The following is an 18,949-nucleotide window of genomic DNA, read 5'->3' as shown; positions in this document are numbered from 1 at the left end:
AGAAGGACTTAACAGTATAAACTCCCTTCTTATCAAGAGTCCATTTAATCTCATCCCTCTCCTCATTCAATGTCACCACACTACAGGCCTCTTTAATATGCCTCCATAATTCTTTTGCATCTCCTAGTAGGGTTCTCCTAAACTGGACATTGTCTAATCCATTCGCTAAAACTTCTTTAACTGTTTTCCTCTTATCAAAACATAGATCATATAGTCTAGGGAAGTTCTTTTTTAATGAAGCATTGCCAATCCACCAATCTTCCCAGAATCTAGCTCTTTTACCATCTCCAATTTTAAACTTACACAGAGAGACAAAATGATCTCTATGTTTTAGTACCCCCCCCCCCAAAACTGTGAATCTCCCTGTTTGGCCAAAACATTGCCCACACTTTTATTTTTAACATACTTTTCTAGAATTATATCTTGCCACAATCCCTCAGTTTTATATAATTTCCACCACCACTTACATAGCAAAGCCTTGTTCATACAGGCTAGATTTTGTATCCCCAGGCCCCCCATGTCCTTTGGCCTGCAAACCTCAGACCATTTCACCAAATGGTATTTCCTTTTCTGATCATCTTCTTGCCATAATAACCTAGCCCTAAAAAAATCCATACGCTTCTCAACCCCCATTGGGAGCCCATAGAAGGACATCATAAAGTAGGGTATGCCTTTGAGGGCAGATTGGATCAAAGTAACTCTCCCAGCACTAGCTAACATTCTACCTTGCCAAGTTTCACATTTTTTTCCATCTTAGTCTCTGGAGGCTTCCAATGTTTATTTCTAATTCTATTCTTATCAACAGGCAACCCTAAGTATTTCATAGGCAGAGCACCCACCGGGCATGTAAATATTTTTGCATATTCATCTTTCTTATCAATTGCCGCACCAAATAAGAAAAGTTCACTTTTATGAAAATTAATCTTCAAACCAGACATTTGTTCAAACAAACAAAGAATATATTTCAAGTTGTGTGCACTGTCCATATCATCTTGTAGCAGGAATATAGTGTCATCTGCATATTGCAACATGTTAACCCCATTGTTTGTATATTCACTCAAGACCCCATTGACTAATCCATTTTCTCTAGCCTTATTTAACATAATTGCTAGAGCATCAGCAGCCAGATCAAAATTTAAAGGAGATAGAGAATCACCTTGTCTCAGGCCCTTATAAGAGCAAAGATATTTTCCTAAATTCTCATTAACTTTGACACAAACTTTCCCCCCTCTAACTGTTTCCATAACCCAGTCAATCCATTTATATGGAAATCCTTTCAGTTTGAGCATTTGAAATAGGAAGGACCATTTAATTTTATCATAGGCCTTTTCAAAATCAATTTTCAGAAGTATAGCACTTTGCTTATTCTTTTTAATGCTATTCAAAGCCTCATGCAAGATCAGGACCCCCTCCATGATATATCTGTCCTTAACAAAGGCAGTTTGTACAGGGGAGATGACCTCAGCAGCTACCAAATTAAGTTTGTTCATCAAGACTTTGGTAATAATTTTAAAGCATACATTTAATAGACAGATAGGCCTGAACTTCTGAATTTGATTAGCACCAATCCCTTTTGGGACCAGGGTTATAATTCCATAATTTAGTCTGCTAATGTCAATTTTCCTGCTGGCAAAATCATCTAGTAGAGCTTTCAAATCAAATTTCACCAGCTCCCAATAGTGTTGGTAAAATTCAGCCGTGAAGCCATCTGGCCCAGGAGATTTATTGTGTGCCATTTTAAAGACAACCTTTTTAATCTCTTCTAAAGAAAATTCATCCACTAAAATATTAGCATATTCCATCGGAATCCTGATAGGATTATCAATATTTAGAGAAACAGAGGAATTATCTGGGGGACCAAATAGGTTTTTATAGAAAGTAGTGATATATTCCATCAAATTCTTATCCCCTTCTATCACCCCCTCCTCTTGTTCTAACCTAGAAATTTTATTCCTCTTAAGTCTCCCATTTGCTTTGGCATGGAAGAATTTAGTATTGCTATCTCCCTCTAGCAGTTCATCAATCTTGGCTCTCTGTTTCCATTTAGCCTCTTCTTGTTTGAGCAATCTATCAAGCTGGGCCCTCAACTCAATCTGTTCCTTTCTATCAGCAGCTGTAAGGCCATTAACCTCACAATTCTTATCAATAATATCTAATTTGAGTAGGATATCTTTCTTTAGCTCAACATACCAAGCATTCATATTTCTATTCCACCCTTTAGGTTTGGGTCTTAACATTCTAAATTTCCCCAGCAACCTGTCTATGCTGTCCCCTTTAATGGAAGAATCATTCCAGACTTTCTGAACAATTTTATCAATCCCATCCCTCATAAACCATGCATTTTCAAATCTAAAGATTGGTTCTGTTTTTTGGAGATCCCCAGAATCCAAATAAAGAGGAGTATGATCTGATTTCTCCCTAGTTAGAGCTGTTACTTGGGTCAAGGGGTAAGCCTCTTCCCAATCAGTGCTACACAGAATTCTATCTAGTTTCTCAAACGTGGGATTCTGCATATTGTTGCCCCAAGTAAATTTTCTCCCATTCATATCCAACTCTCTCACCTCAGTCTGTTCCAAGATGGCATTGAAAAGAAAACTCCAATGTCCAGGAGATCCTGGTTTATTTTTCTCACTAGCTTTTCTAATAATATTAAAGTCCCCTCCAATCAAAATAGGGTTGATAGAATTTTGGAAAACTCTGGATAGCTCAGCCAGGAACAAAGTTTTCCTCTCTGGTTGTGCCTCACCATAGATCACCACTAGGTCCCAAATGAACCTTTTTTCAATATCTTGCACTGTCAATAAGAAGATCAAACACGATCTTCTTATTGCAGGACCAAGAATATATTCGGATGCTTTTTTAACACTTCAAAATTCCAGGTTTCAACCCAATTAAACAGCTATAGGAATTGGCATCTTCATTTTCATCCCAGGAGGAGAATGGAGAACAAAAGTACAAATTTAAGCCTCTTACCCCCCCTACAAATTCTCCATTGCAAGCTGAAGCAGCAAGTCTCCTCCTTGCAGGAGCAAAAGCCAAACTTCTTCATGTCGATCAGCCCAATTATTTTACAGATAATCTTACTTTGGCGACGGCTGCGGCAACTAGGGATGTGAGATGTGACTTCAGAGAAAATTCATTGTGCTATCAGACAATCACTAGCAGATTTCTTTGCCATCTCAGAAAGCTCTCATTTCTAGGAGTCTCAATGGCATTGCCCATAATGTTGCTCACCAGGTTCTGAACAGTTCAGTTCAACCTGTCTTCGGATGTTCCAATTTAGCTCCTAGGCACACTCATTGCCCTGTTCTTCCTCTGTTATCTCTTCAAGATCTACATGGATGTGTAATTCACGCAATACTGAGCTGATTGTAATTTGGCGCCTTGAGCGCGTTTCCCGTTCCAAAAAAAAAAAGATAGGAAGTGAAGAAAGCTTCTGAAGCTTCAAAAATATGCCGTGCTAAAAGAACTTTATTGACACCTTCGACTGTCCTCGTTATCCATTTACACCAAAGTAAAACATGGATTATAAGTAACTCATTACAGAACCGGACACGAGTAGTACATCAAATCGAAGGCAAACTTACACTAAATGAGCGGAAATCACAAAAGAGGGAAACATACAAATATGTAAAGGGCCCGCGAACGACCAAACGAGTAAAGGAAGCAAATTAGCAAGATTGGACGCATGTATGCGTCTAGTGATCCCTAGTGATCTTCTCGGTGGTGCTGTCCTTGGCGGTGTTGGTGTTGTCGCCGCCCATGCCCAGCGTGTTCGCCACGGCGTCCTTGGCGCCCACCACGGCGCTCACCACCGTCTCGCCGGCCTGCTGGAGCACGCTGCCGGTCTTGTCCTTGCCGGCCACGGCGGACTCCTTGGTGTACTGCGCCGCGTCGGAGGACCTCTCCTGCGCGTACTGGGCCGTCTCCGACGCCTTCTGCTTGGCCGCATCGGTTGCCTCGGCGGTCTTCTGCTTGGCCGCCTCCGTCTTCTCGCCGAGGAAGCTGCCGGTCTGGTCCTTGCTCTCGGCGGCGCGGTCCTTGGCCGCCTGCGCCGTCTGGGCCGTCTTGTCCTTGGCCTCTCCGGCCTTCTGCTTGGTGGCCTCCGTGGCCTGCCCCGCCTTGTCCATCATCTGCCCGGTCTTCTCCTGCACAACCAAGAGAGCATTTCAGATCACCGCCGGAAGCAACGGCGCATGCGCGCGGCAGCAGGATGAGATGGTAAGCACTACAGGAGACGACGGTTACCTCAGTGCGGGCCTTGGTCTCGCCGGCCGCGTAGCTCGCCTGGTTCTGGTTGGAGGCCATCTTGTCTTCTCTGCTCTTCTCTCTCACCAACAAACACGAAGTGAAATCACTGTAAATCTCACTGCTAGTATTGCTCAACTCTGGCTTGGATGAATCGATCGACTGCTTGTGTGTGTTGGAAAGGAGATTGGAGCCGTTGGCATTTATAGGTAGAAGCAACGGGACACGTCGCGCGGCGGTGGCCGCCAGCCCGCCACGTATTGAAAGTAGCTTCGCGAAGCTCGATCGCTCACCCATATCACGAGCTGCTGATTCGATCCAACACATGCAAGGCCAAGTAGGACACAAACACAAGTGTAAAGGCAGGTTCAGGAAGGAGATTGGGTGGGGCAGTGTGACGGTGAAGTCCAATGCCGACGTTACTCACGATGCAAAGAAATGGTAGAAAATGTACTGCAACTAGGATATGAGGTGATCGGCGGGCCACGCCCTAGCTTTAACATCTGTTTTCATTTTTTCAAAGCCCTAGCCCCTGTTTGATCTACGTGTCCAATTCTCATTGCAAGATTTCATTTTTTTTTCTTTCTATTCTTGGGTGTTTAGTAGAGCCGTGCTTTCTTACCACAAGGGAAACCACTCTCATCATACTACAATTTGTTAAGAGCGAAACATAGGCCTAGATTTTTTAAGCACGAGCCTAGTTTATTTTGGCTAATTCTCACAGAATCTTAAGAATCAAACCTCCTCTTAGATTTTTCTCAGAATCTTGAACTTTTTTTTTAATAATCCTAGCTATTTAGGAGGTTGTCTGTTTCTCAAGATTCTGAAAAAATCGGCCAAAAGAATTGAGCCATAATTTGCTCGATTTTCTAAGTTGTGCCTCAATGAGCTAGAACGTGTCGTATGATGGATGGCCATCTGACACACGAGAAGCTGGTGCACGCTGAAGGGGAAATAGTGCGAGATGGATGTAGCTTCGAAAGCCACTGAAGATGAAATTAAGATATTAGAAGACTGCAAGAATCATGGCATGGTCGAGTTGAGTGGAGAAAATGGGAGATCAAATTTGGTGTCATGTGTGTCCAGCTATGTGTTACTTTTAGTTCGTGGTGGCGTCAAGCCCTAGGCAGCAAGGCCCGTGGCCTGGGGCGTGATGGCAGTTTCTTTGTTCATTATAGATATATCAGCATTGTTCAACACTGATGCTCTGTTGTTTGCCTCGTTAGTGCGTCCTGCCTAGCGCCGCTACCACCACTTTGAGTGAAGATCTTCTTCTGGCTTTGAAACCATGGAGTAGTTTTGACTATAGACAACCTTACACACCCGGATTGACATGATAGTAAGTGCCATTTATTTTGCCGCCGCGATGAATTCATTAAGCATATGTTTTTAGTGCAAGTCGGCTCGTGCGATGTAGTTCGTAGTTTGCGCAGCTTCTAACTTATGCACTCTTCGTGGCACATGTAACATGTTCGACAACTAGTTCAGTGAATTAATAATTGATTTTTTATCTCATATCCTCGCAGGGCAGTAACCTTGTGTTAGCCAGTGTTTCAGAAAAGATGTGCTTTAAAAAAAATTAAAATGTTTCTTCACCTCAAATTATGCATACGTTTGATTCCGTACGTTGTCGGAAGTTAATTGTTTTTGACAACGACTACGTCTATTGGGATTTTGCTTGTGGTTGGAAGCTGTTTATATTGAAAGGGGGCTACAATCATACGAAAAAATATTTGTAGGTCTTTGTTCTAACTGTTGATACTGTACATCCACTATCCAAAGACTTCTATTTCTATCGGACGATGTGTTGACCCGTGGCTTAGCCCGGGTTGTCGATGGTCACTATGGAAAACTATTGAAAGAAAAGCTATTGCCATTGCATATCCCTATTTTGCTCTAATTCAAGCAAGTGTCTTAGGATTTGACGGTAGACTTGAAAAGCCACACACAAACGCTTTACATCCATTCATTTTAGATAACACTTGCATCCTTTACTGGCCTAAATTTGTGAACTTGTCGGGCAACCATTTAACCCGTGGATCTTGCTAACCATGGCCTCTTCGCACTTCGTGATCTGGCCTCCATTGGTTTGCGGTTTGACGCTAAGCAACTTAAGCCTGTAAAACAAAATATTTTGGGAACTGCACGACACCCCTAACCCGGGGTGTGGCTATCTCATTATATAGAGGTACCCAAGGGGTACAATACAATGTTACAATACAGATATACAGGGGCTACGTATATACAGTCCAACACCCTCCCTCAATTTTAACTATGTCCTGAAGTACAGAGCAAGTTAAGATTGCGCCTACAGCCTACAAACTGTGGTTGTGGTAGAGGCTTCGTGAAGATGTCAGCAAGTTGATCCTTTGATGAGATGAACTTGATACAGAGTAGCTTCTGTGCAACACGTTCCCGAACAAAGTGATAATCCACCTCAATGTATTTTGTCCTCGCATGGAACACTGGATTAGAAGAAAGATATGTAGCACCAATGTTGTCACACCACAGGACCGGAGGACGAGCTTGAGGAACACGCAACTCTCTCAACAAAGACTGTACCCATATGATCTCAGCAGTTGCATCAGCAACAGCTTTGTATTCAGCCTCAGTACTACTGCGAGACACAGTTGCTTTCTTGCGAGCATTCCAGGCGATCAAGTTAGGACCCAGAAATACCGCATAACCCCCCGTGGATCGCCTGTCATCCGGACTACCAGCCCAGTCGGCATCAGAGAAGGCCGAGAGCTCATACGACGGTGCAGGCTGAAGATACAGACCATAGGCAGTAGTAATACTGACATAGCGCAAAATACGCTTCACAGCTGACCAGTGAGACGTCCTGGGTGCATGCAAAAACTGACAGACACGGTTAACTGCATAGGAGATATCAGGCCTGGTAATAGTGAGATATTGCAGACCACCAACGATACTGCGATACTCAGTAGTATCATCAGACGAGAGAGAGTCACCATCAAGGGCAGACAACCGATCAGTAGCAGACATCGGAGTGGAGACAGGTTTGCATTTGAGCATTCCAGCACGACGCAACAAGTCTAAGGAGTACTTCTTCTGAGTGAGAGTCAAACCAGCAGAGGACCGCGAAACCTCAAGACCAAGGAAAAAGTGAAGAGCACCCAAATCCTTGACAACAAAATCATCACGGAGAGCAACCACAAGGCGATCAGCAACAACAGCAGAGGAATTGACAAGGATGATATCATCAACATAAACCAAGATATACATCGTAACCTCAGGGCGCTGGAGGAGAAACAGTGACGTATCAGCAGTGGAGGGAGTAAACCCAAGAGCCCGAAGAACAGATCCAAGGCGAGCATGCCATGCACGAGGAGCCTGTTTGAGTCCATACAGTGCCTTAACCAGACGACAGAGATGGTGAGGTCATGTCGGATCAACAAAACCAGGCGGCTGACGCATATAAACCTCCTCCTCCAGAATGCCATGGAGAAAAGCGTTCTGCACATCAAGCTGACGAAGGAACCATCCACGAGTAACCGCAAGAGACAGTAGTAACCGAATGGTAGTAGGCTTGATGACTGGACTGAACGTGTCTTCATAATCAAGATCATACCTCTGCTTGAAGCCCTTGGCGACCAACCGTGCCTTGTAACGTTCAATGGAGCCATCAACATGTCGCTTGACTTTGAAAACCCACTTGGAATCAATGATGTTTACGCCAGACTTTGGAGGAACAAGATGCCAAGTATCATTCTATTGGAGGGCATGAAACTCTTGTTCCATTGTAGCACGCCAATGAGGAATACTCAACGCAGCCTGAAAGTGATGAGGCTCTGCAGCAAGATCGCCAACAGTGTGAGCCATGCACGCAGCAAGCCACGCAACCGTGCCATCCGTCCACTTCTTCGGGCGAAAAACACCGGACTGGCTCCGTGTGCGCGGCCGAAGTGTGACAGCAGAATCTGCCGGCAAAGATGGTGCAGCAGAGGACGTGGAAGAGACCGGAGCCGAGTCCGGCGAGTCGGGCTCATCAGTGGCCGAAGCAGGCGACGGGGCCGCCGGGCTAGCGGCAGCAGCAGCCGGCCCAGGAGACGCACCCGCCAGTGGCCCGGGCAAGCCACGCAGGACTGGCGATGCCCGCGAGCCAGGAGAGCCGGGCGAGACGGCCGCTGGTGTGGACGGGGCCCGTGAGCCGGGCGAGGCAGCCCCTGGTGCAGGCAGAGTCCGCGAGCCAGAGGAGGCTGCTGGCGCTGGCGTGGGCGGGTCCAGCATGGAGCCAGACGGACCCGACACCCGAGAGGCAGTCGGGGTGGCCGCCTCAGGCGACAGGAGAATGGGTTGGCGGGTGCCGCCCGTCATGCATGGCACATGTACGTCCCGACCAGGAGGATCATCCACGACCTGTTCATCAAGCAGCTCGAGCCGAGCAGCACGTCCAGTACCTGCAGCATGATTAGGGAGCAACGCAGGGGCATATGCAACATCCACAAACTGATTAGGCGTAGGTGTAGTCACAGGCACTGGTGGTGTGGAAGTGGAAGTGGTAAGGTCAGTCGGAAGTGCACGAAAAGGAAATACATTTTCGTCAAACACAACGTCACGAGAGATGTAGACGCGGTTGGTAGGAACATGTAAGCACTTGTACCCTTTGTGAAGAGAACTGTACCCAAGAAAGACACACTTCTTAGACCTAAACTCTAGCTTGCGCTTGTTGTATGGACGGAGGTGAGGCCAACATGCACACCCCAAACACTTTGAAGAAAGTGTAGTCCAGAATCTCATTAAGCAGGAGCTCAAGCGAGGTTTGCATTTTCAGGAGCCTCGAGGGAAGCCTGTTTATAAGAAAACAAGCTGTAGAGAAAGCATCACTCCAGAACCGAAATGGGACAGACGCATGAGCTAGCAAGGTTAAGCCAGTTTCAACAATATGACGATGCTTACGCTCGGCAGCACCATTCTGCTGATGTGGGGGGGGGCATGACACGCGGTGCGAAATCCCAAGCTTGTTAAAGAACGAGTTGAGGTTGTGGTATTCACCCCCCCCCCCCAGTCGGATTGGACATGGATGATTTTCTGCTTAAGAAGACGCTTAATGTGCGCTTGAAACTGAATGAAGACATCAAACACATCAGACTTACGCTTAATAAGATATAACCAAGTGAAACGGCTATAAGCATCAATGAAACTGACATAATAATTGTGACCACTAACAGATGTCTGGGCATGGCCCCATACATCAGAAAATACAAGCTCAAGATGATGTTTCACAACACGACTAGACTCTGAAAACACAAGCTGATGACTCTTGCCCTGCTGACAGGCATCACAAATAGTTTCAGCAGTTTTATTGGATACAACTGGTAGATCATGACGATGCAAAACATTTCGGACTATGGGAGCCGCCGGGTGACCAAGGCGCGCATGCCAGTGTGTAGGCGACACACGAACACCACTGAACACCTGAGGAGAAGACGACTTGGAAGATGAGTGCGGCGCATCAAGTGCATACAGGCCATGGCGAAGACGACCGCTAAGCAGAACGGCCCTCTTGTCCCGATCCTTGATAAAGAAACGAAAAGGGTGAAACTCAGCAAGGACATTATTATCACGTGTAAGCTGAGGAATGGACAACAAACTACGTGTAGTAGAAGGAACACGAAGGACATTAGATAGATGCAATGTGCGGAAGTTGTGTGCAAGGAGAGAAGCCTGACCAACATGAGAGATGCGCATACCTTCTCCACTAGCGGTGTGCACCTGATCATGACCGCGATATGGCTCCTGAGTAGAGAGCTTACCCATCTCACCGGTGAGGTGGTTGGTAGCTCCAGTGTCCATGTACCATGCAGGATCAACGGAGTATGACGGAGTACGACCATGATCATGACTTGTCACGGCAGCGGCGGCCTGTTTGTCATTCCCCTTGCCGTTATTGCCGAGGCCCAGAAAGTCCTGCTTGTAGCGACGATGACAGCGAGAAGCAACGTGGCGCTCCAAGCCACACAACTGACAGGCATGTTGGGCACCACAAGAAGAAGAACACGCCACTGGCCGGTTACCACCTGTGATGGTCGGAGCGCTGCCCCTCAAGGCTGGTGATGAAGGCAGCGCCGGTCTGCCTCCTGACGATGATGACCACTGAGGCTTGCCGCGAGTTGCGGCATTGGCGGAGGCAAAACTGGGGGAGGCTCGGCGCGCCTTAATGCGCTGCTCACGGCCAAGCAGACGGGCATAGAGCTCACGAGGTGGAAGCGGGTCATCGCGACCATGAACGTTCTCGATGAGATTGTCATAATCATCATCAAGCCCATTCAGTACGAAGGTGGTGAACTCCTCATCCTGCAGCGACTGGCCGACTGAGGCCAACGTGTCGGCAAGACCCTGCATCTTGTTGAAGTAGTCAGTGATGCTGAGGTTGCCAAGCTTCGTCTCACCCAACTCGGTGCGTATAGAGTGAGGACGCGCCTGAGACTGAGAGGCAAAGCTGGTGTGAAGCGCCGCCCACGCCTCCCGGGACGTAGCGGCGAAGATGACCAGCGACGAGACGCTCGGGGTGAGCGAGGACTGGATGGCGGAGAGGATGGCCTGATCCTGAGCCACCCAGGTGTGGTATGCCGGGTGGTGAGGGGGTGGACACGGTATGGACCCGTCAACATATCCCTCCAAGTAGCGGCTCCGCAGGAGAGGCAACACCTGGGCACGCCAGGACAAATAATTATCCGGCGCAAGCTTCACCGGTAGCAGATGCGAAAAGTAGAATGGTGACGGTGCGGCGACCGGGTCGGCATGAGCAGCAGGCACCGAATACAGTGCGGGGAACCCGGGAGGACCAGCGGCAGAGGCGTCGTAGTTCGACGCGGTATGAGCCCCATAGGGCGAAACGACCGCGCCCCCCGGAGGCTGCTGCTGTGGCGCGGCCGCAGCCCCGTAGGATGGCTGCAGCGAGGCAGCCGCACCCCCTGCGTAGAAGGCCGCGGCCCCATGCGGTGCTGGGTAGGCCGCGTAGGGTTGCAGGGGAGGCGACGGCGATGGCCCGTAGGGGTGGCTCGGTGGCGCCGCCTGGGGTTGATGTAGAGGCGGCGCACCAAACGCCGGCCATGAAGATGGTGGCAGCGGCGGAGCACCAGAGGCCATCGGGGGAGCGCCATACGGGTGATGGCCGTAGGGCGGGGGCGCGGCAACGCCGTAGGACGGCGGTGGTGCAGCGGCGTAGGACGGCGGCGCGGCTGCTTCTGCCGCGATCTGGGCTAGGTCACCCGAGGGCTCGCCATGCGGACGAGATCCAATCGGGGACCCAGGCGGCGGCGGGGCCCCATAGGCCGCTGCGAGAGGCCTGGAGGCGAGGAACGTCGACGTAGGGGCGAGAACCGGCGCGACGGCGGCCACGGCGACGGAGGCGGCGGCGGGAGCAGCGGAAGACATCGTAACCTAAACTGATACCATGTAAAACAAAGTATTTTGGGAACTGTAGACACCCCTAACCCGGGGTGTGGCTATCTCATTATATAGAGATACCCAAGGGGTACAATAGAATGTTACAATACAGATATACAGAGGCTACGTATATGCAGTCTAACAAAGCCAGAGCCCAAAATGGGGCTCGATGCAAAGGAAGGCCTCACAGAAGACGATGAAAGAGGCGATGTGGAGGATAGAATTGGGGGCAAAGTGGTGAAACTGGATGCCATAAAAATACAGAAGGCCCTGAATAAAGGGGTTGGTAGGAAGCCCTAGACCTCGAATGAGGTGGGAGATGAAAACGACGCATTCACCCTCCCAAGATTCAGGACCCGGGTAGTGGAGTGGGTTGCCTCCTGACGAGTGGGGAACGACATCGAACATCGTCGACTGATGGATGATACCCGAGCGCCTGGAGCTCGATGATGTCTCCGGTGGTAACAACACAGGGGAGCCACGACCCCCTCTTGTCCGCCGCCTTCTCCACCTCAGCCGCTGCAATCGCAATCTGCTTACCCTTCCCGGCCATCGCTGGAGATCGAAAGGGAGGGAGAAAGGGGGATTAGAGGGCTTTGCTAGGGTTATGCTCTTTGGGCATTGGAGTTTGGGAATTTCAGGAGCGAAGAGCGAGAGAAAAGGCGTGAAAATGGATTGCTTCCATTGTTTTGCCTTTTATAAGCCAGTAAAAACACCGAAGGGGTGTATTGCATGACGGTAGCTTGTGAGTTCCCAACGCGACATGCATAACCTGCACGCGCGAATCGAGGGATTTTACTGATGATGTCGCCAAAAATATGGGGCACGGTCTCTTTATTGACGAGACATGCCAATAGCAATGGCCTCGAGCTACATTTAACATGGCTTAATGACTACTAACGGGACCTTTCGATTCTACTGCACGTGGTGTCGGTTCCAGTTTAGTCAAAGTTGTTAGAACGTGTCCCAACCGACGCAGCCATTCCAGCATAGGAAGACTTTGTCATTAAGATAACTAGGCGTGGGAAGGGTATCCAGATCAGATGAAAGAAAAATACTTATAGGGAATCTGTGGCTCCTCGGAGTGGAAAAAACTATGGTTGCTTTGAGGAAGACGCGCGAAGAAGGTGTTGAACCAGTTTGCAAGGCCGGAGACTACCAATGGAAAACAAGTCATCCGAGGATTGTTCTCGGCTTGGAAGACTGGTTCAGGGGCTACTGATGGTGTTCTAGATGGGGGTGGGGGTGCTAACTGTTGAGTATAATGTTTATTAGGAAAGATGAGATAGACTAGGATTTGTTTCGGCTTGTCTTGTACTCCAAGTAGATCATTGTACTCCTATATATGCCCATGAGGCTCAAGCAATACAACAAACTATTCCATCAAATCCCTCTCTCCCTTCTAACATGGTATCAGTTTCCGGGTTTTAAACCCTAGCCGCCGCCGCTTCCGCACCCGCGCGCCGCCCCTGGGGTGGTCGGCCTCCATGACCGCCGCCGGGGGCCGCGCCGCCCGTACCTAGGGTTCGTCCGCCGGCCGTGTTGGCCGGCTGCCCTAAAGAGTCTTTTTTTCCCGATCCTTTGATCCGGGTTTTCTCTCTCTCGCCAGTCGCTTTGATCGGCGTCTATTTTTTGGTTTTCCGGTCTATGTGACCCGGTTTGCGTCGCCCACCGCCGCCGTCGACCCTGCGCGTCTACTCCAACACCGGCGCGATTGACCAACTTCTTCACCGACTCGGTGGCCTCGCGCGTCGTCCGCGCGTCTGCCCGTCGGTCGCCCCGACGCGGCGGCCTCGCGCGTCGTCTACGCATCGGCCCGCCGGTCGCCCCGACCCGGCGGACTCGCGTCATGCGGCGGCCCTTCACCGCCGTCGTTCGTGTGACAGCCCGCCCGTCGATCTACGCCGGCCATCACCGCCCTGCTCCGACCGGGACTCCTGCATCACCCTGACCCGGCGGCCTCGGGCCATGCGGCGGCCAATCATAGCCGCCATGCCGCCCGCCGCCGCCGGCTTCATCTCGGACTCCGCCACCACCACGTCTCCACCGAGCGGCGTCCCCGACCTCGCGCGCGATCGGCTTGATCACCCGCTCGCCGCCGCGATCCGCCTCATCTACGCCGCGAGACTGACCTGGCCCGTCAGTTACGCGCGCCTCCGTAGGTCCCGTGAAGATCGTCTCCGAGTTCAGCGCGCCCCTCCGCCGATCGAGCAACGGCCTGCCGCTGCGTCGCCCCGTCGGGCCGCAGCACCGCCGCCCTGTGGTTCTTCTCCCGGCTGCACCGACCCGCGTCACCGTTGCATCGCTCCTTCGGGCCATAGAGCCGCGGATCGCGGTCTACCGCTGCCCGAGGCTGTCCGCTCCAGGCCGTCCCCGTGGCTGCACCGACCCTCGCGCCGCCGCTGCGTCGCCCTGTCGGGCCATAGCGAGCGTGGCACGCGGTCCACGCCGCCGTCTCGAGGCCGTCCACGCGGTTGCACCACCCCGCGCTCCGCCGCTGCGCCGCCCCTTCGGGCTGTAGCACCGTGGCCCGCGGTCCCTGCGACCGTCCCGAGGTCTTCCTGCCGTCGCCCGGACCTGCCCGCCGCCGCTGCGTCGCCCCTACGGGCCGTAGCGCCGTGGCCCGCGGTCCACTCAGCCGTCACCGCGCGTCGACCTCCCGTGGTATGCGTTGTGCCGTCTCCCTTGGCGCGGGAACGCCACCGTCCGCGCAGGTCTTCGTCACGCTGTCGGGTTCTTTGCCTACTTCGAGCACCGCCGCCGCTGTGGCCGTCAGGCCGTCGCCGCCGCTCTACTTTGGCCGCCGCCGCCGCTCCTCTACTTTGGCCGCCGCCGCCGCTACCCACGTAGCCGCCGCAGCCGCCCACCCACCTCCTTCGTCTTCATCCAGCACCAGCCCGTCGCCAGCGTCGTCGTCATCTACCTCGACCGCTTCATCTACTCCGACAACCGCGCGCGACATTGGCCCCGTGCCGATTGGCGCCGCAACCATCATCGAGTCCTTCTCTGCTGGCCTCTCCGACTTCTTCGACATGGCGTACAGCTCGTGCAGGTCCCAATCTACGCATGCCCGATGCTGGCAACACCGCCGCGTGCCTTCGTCCACGACGTGTCCCCGGGCCCGGCAAGCCTGGTGCAGCGCTTCGTCAACTTCGTCTTCGTCCGTCTACGCATGCCAGGTGCTGGCAACACCGACGCGTGCCTTCGTCTATGATGTGTTCCTGGGGTTGGCAACCCCGACGCGACGCGTCGTCAACAACATCATCTTCCTGGCGCATCCCTACATCGACACCACTGCGCCCATGCTAACTCGGCGCCCCCTTGCGTCCGCGGATCCACGGCGACTTCCTCGACACCGGCCACCCTGACTCGACATCGACCACGGCATTCTTCGCACGGCTACCTCGACCACGGCTCCACCACCCACGCTCTCGGCTACCCCGACAAATGGCACAAAGGGCTATCGCCTTGCTTGAGCAACCTCGTCGGTTGCCATTCCAGCCACGACTCCGCGATGCGTCGACCGTTACGACTGTGGGGGGGTGTCCGTCGGCTTGCCTTTGGATTTTTCTCCAGTCTCACCGTCTGCGTCGCTACCGTTGTGACTGCGGGGGGATGTTGAGTATAATGTTAATTAGGAAAGATGAGATAGACTAGGATTTGTTTCGGCTTGTCTTGTACTCCAAGTAGATCATTGTACTCCTATATATATGCCCACGAGGCTCAAGCAATACAACGAACTATTCCATCAAATCCCTCTCTCCCTTCTAACACTAACTACATCGGCTCCCAAGCAAGGGCTGGGTCGAGGAGCCCAAACAGCAAACCAGTGGGCCACATTCTTCAGGCCCCAGGAAGTAATCAAGATGGAATCCATCGAAGTCTTGGCGCACACTCCAAGACAGAATGTAATCCTCGGCATGTTTACCCCCCCCCCCAGATGTAACCGACCTAGTTGTAATCCTAGGCACCTCTAGTGTCTATATACGCCGAGGGGTTTAGACCATAGAGAGAGATTCATTCACACATATGATCTCGAGGTAGATTAACCTGTACCCTACCCCATCCACAATCAATACAAAACAAAGCAGGACGTAGGGTCTTACATCTTCGTGAGGGCCTGAACCTGGGTAAACACCCCGTCCCCCTCATTTTCCTATTACCATCGTGCCAAGATCACTAGCTCGAGAACCACTACTCGAGATCTACTAGATTCAACTCCGTCAGCCGGGCGCATGAGGCCTTGCGGTGGGCCTCTTGTCTGCGAACACAGCATAACACCGTTCTCCCTTTTGATGGTGTTGTCGTGTTCGCACGTGGTGTCCCCGACGATGGATCTAGGGATATTGAACGTCATGCTGATTCGGGCCGCCTCTAAAGGCATGGGTATCCGAGGCGCCATGTACTACTTCACCGACATTTTCCCCACGGCTTGTCTTCGGTCTCTAGGCACTCTCCACGGCGGGTCGTGCAGCCTACTTGCCGATCTCTAGGCACTCTCGAGGCCTCTGCCTTCGATATCTAGGCACTCTCGATGTTGTGTTCTACAACCTACTTGCCGATCTCTAGGCAGTCTTGATATCGATGCTCCTTGCATTCCATGGCTCCAACACCCTATAGCTATGTGGTGACCTCTAGGCACTCTCCAGGCTCCTCGTCTTCCATGGCCCCAACATCATATGTGGTGATCTCTAGGCGCTCTCGAGGCTCCTCACCTTCCGTGGTTGGAGTCTGGGCTTAATGGGTTTGGTTGTGTTTTGCTTTGTTTGAACCAAGTATACCATATCTCTTTTTGCGTTTGTGTTGTCCTTCTCGTACTCTTTTTTATTTCCAAGCTTTCCGTATTCACCAAAAAATAATGCTCATCTAGTGTGTGTTTTTTATCAATGAGCTATCAATGAAAATATTTGCAAGCTTTGTGTATGCTTATATCTAATGAGAAAGCTTGGACTTTTCTTTGGCCAATCAATCTAGCAAGAAGTGAAGGAGTCTCAACAAACACAAAGCTTGCAACAATTAAATTTTTTTCGAACATACACACACTCACTCCTATGAATAGGAATGCAATGCAATGAGTATTTTCAATATCAATATCTTTATCTTCAAAACCGGCACAACATCCTTATCTTTAGAATGTACACGCACTCGCTCTATGGAATGGGTTGGTTCCTCCGTAGCGAGCCTCACCATATGAGCAATGCTTAGTTGGTCCGGCAACAACGTATTGAAGTTTCAATGATTACCGTGACAAAAGAAATTCGATCACGTACAACTTTATAGCCGCCTTCGAGTGAAGTACATGGATTATAACTCACTACAGAACCGGACACGAGTAGATCAAATCGGAGGCAAACTTACACTAAAAGCATCTCCAACAGTCGCGGTAAGCGCCGCGCGCAAAAATTCTGTTTGCCGCGCGCGCTTCGGCTGGTTTAGCGCGGCCGCCAGCGCTGGCTCCAGCAGCCGCGCTATAATGCAGCGCGCGCGCCGCTCCAACAGAGCGCAAAAATACAGCGCGCGCCGCACAAACCACATATACATTTCAAAAAAGAAGAACAAAAATGATCAAACAAACAAAATAGATCAACAATAAATAGTTCAGTTTTGTTATCATTACAACTCAAACAAATAGTTTATCGTTCAGTATAACAAATAATGCAATAAACACAACAAATAATGCAGAAATCATGATGCTCTTTGTCGTCCATACCATGCCCACCACTCTTCAATCAGATCATCCTGAAGTTCATTGTGCGTTGCGGGACGCCGAATGACAATGATAGGGGGGGGGCGCGGGCGGCGGCGGCGGCGCGGCCGGATGGGGATGGAAGCGGGAGAGGAAGTGCGAGAGCAAGCGCTCGAGTGTGCCGCGCGCTGCAGCGGGCGCCCGAAATACACCGCGCGGGGCAGTGTTTTCGACAGCGCGCCCAACTCGTTTTAGCGCGCGTGCGATTTTTGCGGGCCCGCTGGAGCGACCCGTCGCGTTGCGCACGCGCTAAAACCGACTAATTTGTAGTGCGGCGCTAGTATAGCGCGGCTGTTGGACTAAATGAGCGGAAATCACGAAAGAGTGGAAACATACAAAATATGTACTGTAGAAGGCTCGTGAACGACCGAACGGCCGAACACGACTAAAGGAGATCAAATTAAGCGCGAACGCATGCGTCTAGTGATTCCTGGTGGTGGTGTCCTTGGTGGCATTGTCACCACCCATGCCCAGCGTGTTCGCCACGGCGTCCTTGGCGCCCACCACGGCGCCCACCACCGTCTCGCCGGCCTGCTGGAGCACGCTGCCGGTCTTGTCCTTGCCGGCCACGGCGGACTCCTTGGTGTACTGCGCGGCGTCGGAGGACCTCTCCTGCGCGTACTGCGCCGCCTCCGACGCCTTCTGCTTGGCCGCCTCGGCCGTCTCGGCGGCCTTCTGCTTGGCCGCCTCCGTCTTCTCGCCGAGGAAGCTGCCGGTCTGGTCCTTGCTCTCGGCGGCGCGGTCCTTGGCCGCCTGCGCCGTCTGGGCCGTCTTGTCCTTGGCCTCGCCGGCCTTCTGCTTGGTGGCCCCGGCTGTCTCTCCGGCCTTCTGCTTGGTGGCCTCCGTGGCCTGCCCCGCCTTGTCCTTGGTTGCACCCACCATCTGCCCGGTCTTCTCCTGCGCAGCCAAACCAAGAGAGCATTTCAGATCACTGAGCATGAATGCACGATGAAGTGGCAGGCACTGCGGGAGACGAGGGTTACCTCGGTGCGGGCCTTGGTCTCGCCGGCCGCGTAGCTCGCCTGGTTCTGGTTGGAGGCCATCTTCTCTTGTCTCTCACCAACAAACACGAACTGAAATCACTGTAAATCTCACTGCTAGTATTGCTCAACTCTGGCTTGGATGAATCGATCGACTGCTTGTGTTGGAAAGGAGATTGCAGCAGGCGGCATTTATAGGCAGAAGCAACGGGACACGTCGCGCGGCGGTGCTCGTACGTGGCCGCCACGTATAGAAAGTAGCTTCGCGAAGCTCGATTGCTCACCCATATCACGAGCTGCTGATTCGATCCAACACATGCGGATGAAGGTGCCGAAGCCAAGTAGGAGACCAACACAAGTGTAAAGACGGGTTCAGGAAGGAGATTGGGTGGGGCAGTGTGACGGTGGAGTCCAATGCCGACGTTACTCACGATGCGAAGAAATGCTAGAAATTGGGTACCACAAGTAGGATGCGCCTTTCTGTGCGAGATGCAGGCCAGGTGATATGCGGTGGTCGGCCGGCCACGCGCCCTAGCTTCTGTTTTCTTTTTTCAAAGCCCTA

The 18,949-nt window shown here is 51.4% G+C and overlaps 1 protein-coding gene across 3 annotated transcripts; it reads right to left on the bottom strand.

Annotated features, from left to right (window-relative positions):
* Nucleotides 1-3,453: 3,453 nt before the first annotated feature.
* Nucleotides 3,454-18,676, bottom strand: LOC542804 (ABA-inducible protein PHV A1). 3 transcript variants are annotated; one of them, XM_044561698.1, is made up of 3 exons: nucleotides 18,391-18,560; nucleotides 18,191-18,304; nucleotides 3,454-4,079 (listed from the first exon to the last, which is right to left on the bottom strand). In XM_044561698.1, the coding sequence occupies exons 1-3, from the start codon at nucleotides 18,448-18,450 to the stop codon at nucleotides 3,699-3,701; spliced, it is 555 nt and encodes a 184-aa protein (XP_044417633.1). In that variant the 5' UTR covers nucleotides 18,451-18,560; the 3' UTR covers nucleotides 3,454-3,698. The 3 variants fall into 3 exon arrangements, with proteins under 3 accessions (XP_044417633.1, XP_044417653.1, XP_044417644.1); XM_044561718.1 differs by lacking the exons at nucleotides 18,191-18,304; nucleotides 18,391-18,560 and adding an exon at nucleotides 4,249-4,491 and having other exon boundaries at nucleotides 3,454-4,148; XM_044561709.1 differs by lacking the exon at nucleotides 3,454-4,079 and having other exon boundaries at nucleotides 17,727-18,304; nucleotides 18,391-18,676.
* Nucleotides 18,677-18,949: the final 273 nt, after the last annotated feature.

This window comes from Triticum aestivum, chromosome 1B (genome assembly GCF_018294505.1).
Source record: "Triticum aestivum cultivar Chinese Spring chromosome 1B, IWGSC CS RefSeq v2.1, whole genome shotgun sequence".
Classification (NCBI taxonomy): Eukaryota; Viridiplantae; Streptophyta; class Magnoliopsida; order Poales; family Poaceae; genus Triticum; species Triticum aestivum.
Note: the sequence above shows the minus strand (reverse complement) of the source record. Positions and strands in the feature narration are given on the sequence as shown.

Coding starts and splice junctions, on each gene's coding strand:
- LOC542804 (XM_044561698.1), bottom strand. CDS start 18,450: ATGGCCTCCAACCAGAACCAGGCGAGCTACGCGGCCGGCGAGACCAAG. Junction 18,305..18,390: donor AGACCAAGGCCCGCACCGAG/GTAACCCTCGTC, acceptor TTGGCTGCGCAG/GAGAAGACCGGGCAGATGGT. Junction 4,080..18,190: donor CCAAGCAGAAGGCCGGCGAG/GCCAAGGACAAG, acceptor AAGGCCGGAGAG/GCCAAGGACAAGACGGCCCA.